At 38.0% G+C, this 7703-nt stretch overlaps 1 protein-coding gene across 15 annotated transcripts in view; it reads left to right on the forward strand.

Annotated features, from left to right (window-relative positions):
* The window catches only part of CDC14B (cell division cycle 14B), a 63971-nt gene that overhangs the window by 24320 nt on the left and 31948 nt on the right, over positions 1-7703 (forward strand). For all 15 annotated transcript variants that reach the window (XR_003092778.1, XR_003092774.1, XR_003092777.1 and 12 more), the window contains exon 5: positions 4501-4577. Coding sequence is in view for 10 of the 15 variants with exons in the window: in XM_025197641.1 (XP_025053426.1) it covers positions 4501-4577 (77 nt within the window). In the remaining 5 variants the exon portion in view is untranslated. The remainder of the gene's footprint in view (positions 1-4500; positions 4578-7703) is intronic.

A 7703-nucleotide genomic window follows, 5' to 3' on the forward strand; every position in this document is an offset into this window, starting at 1 on the left:
ATTTATTGTGTGCTCATGAGCAGAGCAACAGATATGTCCATTGTACAAGTCATTTTTTTCTCTTTTAGAAGCCTTTTTTTATTATTACTATTATTATTTTTAAATAAACAGCTGGCTTTTGCCTGCTTGAAAAGGGGATCCCAGGGAAATTTGTGCTGTTGTATGTGCACGGATTATATAAGGAATGTTTCCAATTTATTTTTGTATGATTTCTTGTCCTTAAATAGCTTGTTTCTAAAATTGCATTTGATGGTGTTGTTACTTCCAATTCTCAGTAACCTCTTCTCCCCTTTTAAATATTTTGTGTTGTTATTGACGTTAGTGAAAGTACATATTTCACAAAAAGTAGCTATTTTTAAGAGTTTATAAAATCCTGGAAAATATCTCTGGGTTTCACTGATGAAAGCCAGTCTGTTCTAACAAACTGATTTTCAGCTCTCACAGTTTTTTTTGGTCTAGTATTTTCTTCCCCATGTCCTAATGCAGTGCCTGTCCCAAAATGTGTCGGGACCTCTGTCTCCAGCCCGTCTTTTGCTTTAGTTTGCAGTGGTCTCACGTGGAGGAAGCTGCTGAGCGATGAACACTTGCTCCCTTTGTTCTTCTCAAGTGTTATACCTGTAGTCCATTCATTGTGTACCTACCTTGGTGCTCATCCATTGGTGGTCCAGTCCAGTGTACTTTGTCCAACCAATGGAGGTACTGTCCATATGTGTTTCACGTGCCAGGCATCTAGTAAGACGTGACCATATAGTTGGAATCTTTTCATCCTTAATTGGGACTTTTAGGTACCAGGACAAGCTAGCTCCTGCAGCTGCGCTCTTATCTTTTGAATGCATGGAAGATGGGGCCACTTCTCTTCCCAAGACACACTCTACTCCCAGAAAAAAAATCTCTATTTCTGGTATGTGTGAGAACTGCCTTGTTACAAAGCTGCTCCCCTGCTAGGCTATGAGGGCCTGATTTTGTTTTGTAGCACACTAGTTAGCCACACTTTTATATTGAATGATAAGCAATAAGCACTAAATAAATAACATTCTAAACATTTGAAATTTTAGCCATCACTCATCTGTGGTATTATTTTTAGTTTATACTGTCCCCCTGCCATCATAAAAACTTCACTGCTGCACTACAATATTTCCATAATTCAACCGTTATTTAGTGTCTTCAGTACCATGTGTCTGGCCTCTTTTCACCTTGACTGCTTCTTTCTCTATGGTGTTATTGCCAAGATATTTTCCTTATATATGAGAGAAATACTTTATGGCCTTCCACTTGCATATAAACACTGAAACACTCTGCTTCAAAAGTAGGTCGTAATATCAGTTTTCCTACATTAACCAAGTTCTATAATAGCCTCTTACTTAGAGATGCATGTGATTTGTTTTATCAAGTCTTGTGGCTGCAACAAGTTACATATAAAACAGTCTCCCAAATAAAGTTCATTAAGACTATTCTTTTTTAAAAGCTTATGAAAAAGCTCCAGTATCCCTTCATATCTTTTGTCTTCAGTGGTTGTGCTCCATATTACTTCTCTTTTGCTCTGTACTTTCTCCTTTAGAGTTTCTGTCTTGGAAACTGACATCTTTTTTGTGTTGACATGATATTAGATGTGCTTATGCTCAGTGTAGTTAAGAACAGTCAGGGCAAATAATCATCCTGGACTTAAAAAGAGCCCTTGTCTATGACAAATGTTGATATTGTGTTGTGTGCATGTGTTTACAGTACTATTTTAATAATAATATAATTTCTTAGGTGCCAAGTCTGTACTTAAACTTGTTGGTATAGTAATGTTAGTTAAGGATATAATGACCTTTCTATACTTTCAGAGCCTTCCTGTAGATGTGCTGGCAAAAGAGTGTTTTTGTCACTACAGACTTGTAGTAGAGAATATCTTTTATTATACCAACAAGATTTTTGCAGAAGAAGGTTGTTTAATTTCTTTTTGTCGCTACAGCTTTTGTTCAGGGAAAAAAAATTAAGCTATAATACTGAAAAACACTCTACTGTACACTGCATTTGTGCGAGGAGGGTAGGCAGTGTAAGCTACATTCCTTCTGTTTGTATAGACTAGGCCTGGGCTGTCCAACTTCTAAGCAGCTGGGGGGGGGCTGCATCAGTAAAGGCTGCAATCGGGGTGAGCCATGGGACCCCAGGCTGCACACTGTGGATACGTTTGCCACTGTACCCCACACCTGTTCTTCTTCACCACCCCTGCCTTTTGCTGCACCATGATCCCAGCCTCACTGTCTACAACACCATGCCACACTGCCCTACCCTCTGTGATGGAGGCAACAGCCTGGAGTCCCCTGCTGCTGTTGCAATCAGAGCAGTATGGAGAGTGCTGGCCAAGCAGGGTCACATGTGGCCTACAGGCCACCAGTTAGTCCTGGACTAGACTGTAGTATGGACAAAGCTTTCCTGTTTGCTTGTACCATTCCATGCATATATTTTGTAAGCTTTTGGAGGCAAGGAAATTGTTTAGTATATTTATTTATGTTTAGTGTATTTGACTGACTGCAAATTGCAATGCAAGGCATTTGCTGCTACTTGGATTAACAGTAACTTGCATTTGTAGTGCTACCGGATGTGTAGCCTATGTTTACCAAAGCAGGATTGAATGTTCTTGGAATACAGCCTATACTTCCAATCCATGTAATGAATAAGTATGGTGTTTAAGCTGTATAGTCCTGGGAATACTAATTAGGTAGTTAACACAGAATAGTAGTTGAGGAACAGCTTTTGAACAATGCTTGCATTCAGGAGAAACAGGAGACTAAACTTTATTTATGCAAATTAGCATAATTAAATGACCAAAAGTAAACTGTCTAAAGTTGGGGTTCGTATGAAGAGAGCTGTATTTTTATTTTGTTCTCCTACTAGCAATAGCACTTATTTTTCTGGTTATTCTGCTTGTATGTGGTCAAGTCAGAGTATAAAATGGTAAAAGGTAACCATTGGTGTAGGGATTTTTTGGGAGGTGACTTTTTTTTTTCTTTTGTGTAAATGCTTCCAGCTTTGTTACCAATTCATATTCAAATCCTACTCTTAATCACCTATCCCCATGGAAAATAATTTGTTAAACTTCAGAGCTATGCTAAAACATGACTCATGCTGTCTGTCAAGCTGGGTAAACATAATTGTAAGGCAACACCCACTTTTCCTAAAGAAAAAAAGAAAATTAAAACTGGCAAATGAACCTAGATTTGTCTTTAACTTTGAGAGGAAAGTTCGTTTTAAGTAGATTTTCGTTCATTTGAACAGAAACCATAGAGAATCTATTAATCTAAGAAATATTAATTGTCTAATTTAAATTTTACAGGCTTCTTGTTTTTACATTTTAAATTTCAAGTAACTTCCTAAAACAACTAGATTCTATTTGCACTATTGAAAAGCTATAAACTATCAGCTGAACAATTCAAAAGATTCTTACCTCAGTAAATGACAGTTGTTACATGGTAATTTTTTGTTTTATTTACAAAGGTGGCTCATGGAATACTTTTTAATGAGAGAAAGCAGATATTTCCTCATAAGGGGAAGAATTTCCAGTTCTTTGGTGTGAAGTTTCATATTAAACTTGGACCATACAAGGGCACTTACATTGGGAGACTGACCTACTACAGCAGTGGTTGTCAACAGGTCCTGTTTAACCAGTAACAAAACCAGTGAGTGGTTTGACTCCTCATTGATAGTCATCAGCAATAGATCAGTCTCCCAGCAGTTTTAAAGGCCTCTGTAATGAACTAGGGCTTCATCAAGCTGACGTTTTTGTTTTGCCAAGTTCCTTTGACAATGGAATGTTTTTAATATTTGGTACTAAAAATATTTTGCCCTCATTACATTCTCAGGTTTTGTTGCTTCTATTGAGGTTCAAGTCTGCAGTTTTTCTCTTCTGTTGGCATCTGGATTTAATTAACGAACACTGTTTTAACCCAGTGTTTGTTCAGGCTGTGCAGTAGAGGAAATGCAAGATTTGGATTGCTGCACATCATCTAGTTCAGCTTTTGGAGGATCAAAACACCCACTTGCTACTACTTATCTTTGCCTGCTGAGTAGACTGGTTACTTTTACTTTGTTGTTCTTTTGGTATGAGAGAGAAAATAAAAATCCATAGATAATATCTTAATTTTGAATATTGTTTTAAAATTTCTAAATTTTTCTTTTCTCTGTAATGCCTCTTCATAGACATATTGCAGAAGCATTTAGTAGGTAAAGTGTCACAAGCAATTTCACGGGAATCTGAAACTTCACAAAAGTCCTGCAAGTCTGTCCAGTAGATAGACTAATTCATATTCTTGCTAATATTGGCATAATATTATGTGGCATCTGCTCTATTTTAGTTCACTGCATCATCTGCTTAATTTTTTGTTGTTGTTGTTCTTGATGCCATGCTTGCATGGCATTAGTGAGCATATGTATTTAAAGGCATTTTGGTTGCGAGAGATTGTTATTGAACTTAAAATTACCATTACAGATTTTTCTTTTTCCTTCTTCTAAAAACAGATAATATACTTGAGAGAATCCCCAGAGAATGTGTACAGGCTCTTATTGTCTGGAACCATCTCTTACCTTCCTTTCAGGTAAATATAAAAGCTTTATGCATTCTAGTCTATGAAAATATGAATCTTGTGCAGAAGTGCTGATTTTGGGTCCTTTGGTTATGACTGCTGTACATTTTGTCATATATGGAACTGCCTACTGGAAAGGAGGTCAGGTAGTGAAATGACAGGCATATGGCAAGGAAAATGTTGGAGTAATAGTGTAACTATGATGGTCCAAGAAATATGCAAGAATCAAGGATATTTTTGGTGGTAACATCTTTTATGAGACCAGGTCTGAGAAAGTAAAAGGTAAGGTAACTGTGAACAGTATTTAGCATAAGCTGCATCTGCTTCTTTCTTGGACTTGAAGAGTACTTTGTGCTCCAGAGCTTGTCTAAAATCTCTCCCAACCATGCAGTTGGTCCAGCAAAAATATATTGCCTCCTATCCCCCGCCCCTTCCTCTCCTCCCCCTTCCAAAAAGCATGCATCTTGCCTCAGAAGTGCACTAGCAGAACTGCACATATAAGTCTTATTTGGCTGCATGTTTATTTTCATTGGTTCTCTAATCTGTTGTGTATTTTGCTGGGATTTGCACCGAAAAAGCAAATTGCAATGTTAATACATTTTAAATTTAAAATGTTAGTCAAACTACATTCTCTTAAGCACTTGTCAAACACTGTATTGATATTTTTGTGATTTGCTATAGTTTTGATATTATATCTTACTGAATATGCTACCAAGCTAACTAATGCTAAATAATTTAGCATTTTTGTGTGTGGAATGAAATTTTTGTGGTTGCTTCACCTCCTGAGGTTTATATAAACCTAGGAACTCCAGGTTATAGACATCTGTCTGTTATTTAATCAGACAGATGAACTGGGTTGATAGGTCATGAAGATGAGCAACTTTCTCAGTTTTTCTCCCTAGCCATCTAACAATTTAAACTGGGTTGGTACCTAAGAAGTCAAAGGAACAATAAAAAAAAAAAAAAGTGCAGAAGTCAGAACTGTTGTTCAGAATTGTGGTTGCTACAGGATGAGTAATCTAATTACAACAGCTAAGCTTTTTTTACTATAGCAGCTGTTTTCCTGCTTTCCTACAAAAAGTAAAGTTTCTCTATGGCATTTTTCAGTTCCTATCATGTTCTTTTTCTCTTCTTGACAGTGGCAGGATTTTGGGAAGACTTCCATCTGTTTGTAGAGTTCCAATAATGGAAGTAATAGTTCTCTTCTCTTCTTTGAAAACTGTATTTAGCTTGTAAAATACAAGGTGAAATCCAGGTGTCAGTGGCAAAGTTTCCACAGATTTTGGCAGAGCCAGGATTTTGCCCAGTGTTCAAATCTGATTACAGATAGAGGGGATACTAACGAGAACTATGAATTACAATGGTGCTCTAGTTTCTGTTCTGCTCATAATATGTCCACATTAAAAAAGCAATTCCTTTCTCATATCCAAGAATATATGCAGTTTCTGTACATAGTCACTATTATAATAGCCTAGGGATTTCTGTTAATGTCTTGTGGAGAAATTTTTTGTATCCTGTTATCAATTTCCTGAATGAGTTTCTATTACTTCCTTCCCTTGGCATTTTTCTATTTTTATACCAGCTAGGGAAGTGGATAATGTAAAAAGGGAGTGCCAGCAGTCAGACCTCTGAAATTCTTGTTCATACCAGTTTAATTCAGAACATTAAAACACTTTTGTTATACGTAAATTTTATAACCTATGACATTATTTCACTCCAGTGCTTCAAAATGCATAGTTGGTGGGGGAGGGGTATAGTTTACAGTGAGACACAAATACAATCTGGAGGAGTTTGGGGGAGTGGGGAAGAGACTTGAAATAAGAGGTAATTGAGTCCAATTTGTGCTGCATGGTATTATTGTACAATTGAAGTGTCACTGATATTAAGCTGCTGCTTTTTAACATTTTAGTAGAAAAGCAAGGGCACATTATGTAGGATAGCATCTATGAATGGGGGAGGAGGAAGAGGAAGTGTTGTGTGTTGTCATAAATTATTTATTGCATTTCTAAAAAATGGAATAACTGCCAGATACTGCACTAGAATATATCCTGAAATTTTGAGCCATACCTTTTCTTGATTTATTATTATTTTTTAACTTGGCAGAGGATAGAGCATTCCCTCCTTAAATCAGTTGCAAGTCTATGGCTGGCAGTTTCATACAATCATTTGTCAATTGATGTTGTACTAAGAAAGCATTCTGTTCTTAGCTTAAGAGGATTTAAAAAGAAAAATTACAAAAATAACGTTATTTTTCCTTCCCCACAAGATTGAAGAAATAGTTGTATAATAAAGAGCATTTTCTAAATTAAGACTTAAAATATTTAGTTGGATTATGCTTCAACATAATAAGAGACTTGTTTTCATGTATTACCATGTAATAAATTAAAAATTAGGAAACACTGTTATTAGAAGGAAGTAATCTGGTCATCTACATATACATACTTCTTATGGGTTTTTTTAAAATCTTTTACAATACCTAAGAAATTGGAGTACACTAGGGATGTAAATGATTAATTAAGTACCCATTTAAATTCCCCTAATGTTATCAGTTAAACAGTTAACCAATAGCACGCATCTACTGGAGACAGGCCCCCATCTGTATGTTCTTTCTTGAAGTGGCTGGGGCAGGCTGGGAAAACCCCTCAGCCATGCTGCCAACTGCAGTTTTTATAGGGCTGTGGCGGGTCTCGTTGCTGCTGCCTGCAGCCAGCCTTGACCCCCAGGCAGTTGTGTGTTGGTGGCAGCAGTGGATTGGGAAAGCCCCTTGCCTGTGGCTGCCTGGGGAGCCAAGCCAACTGCAGGCAACAGCGGCAAGCCCCACCACTGTCCCTGTGAAGCCTTGGGTGGCAGCAGCAGGCTGGGGAAAGTTCCTCGCCCGCTGCGGCTGCCAGTGCATGGCTGTCTGGGGGCTGGGACTGAAAAGTGGCTACACCATGGTCCTCGGAGCCCCGACCTGGCTCGTTGCTGGCAGTGGATGCACACATACCTCATGGAAAATGGCAGGGGAGCCACAAGAGTCCCAATCCATCTTGTGGTAGTGCAGCCCTGGCCCCTTCCCCACCATCTGTCCAGAGGCACAAATGCATCCACTGCTGGCAGTGAGCTGAACCGGAGCTCCACAGACCTTAGTGCAGCCGC

The sequence above is a fragment of the Alligator sinensis genome, unplaced genomic scaffold (assembly GCF_000455745.1).
Source record: "Alligator sinensis unplaced genomic scaffold, ASM45574v1 scaffold240_1, whole genome shotgun sequence".
NCBI lineage: Eukaryota > Metazoa > Chordata > Crocodylia > Alligatoridae > Alligator > Alligator sinensis.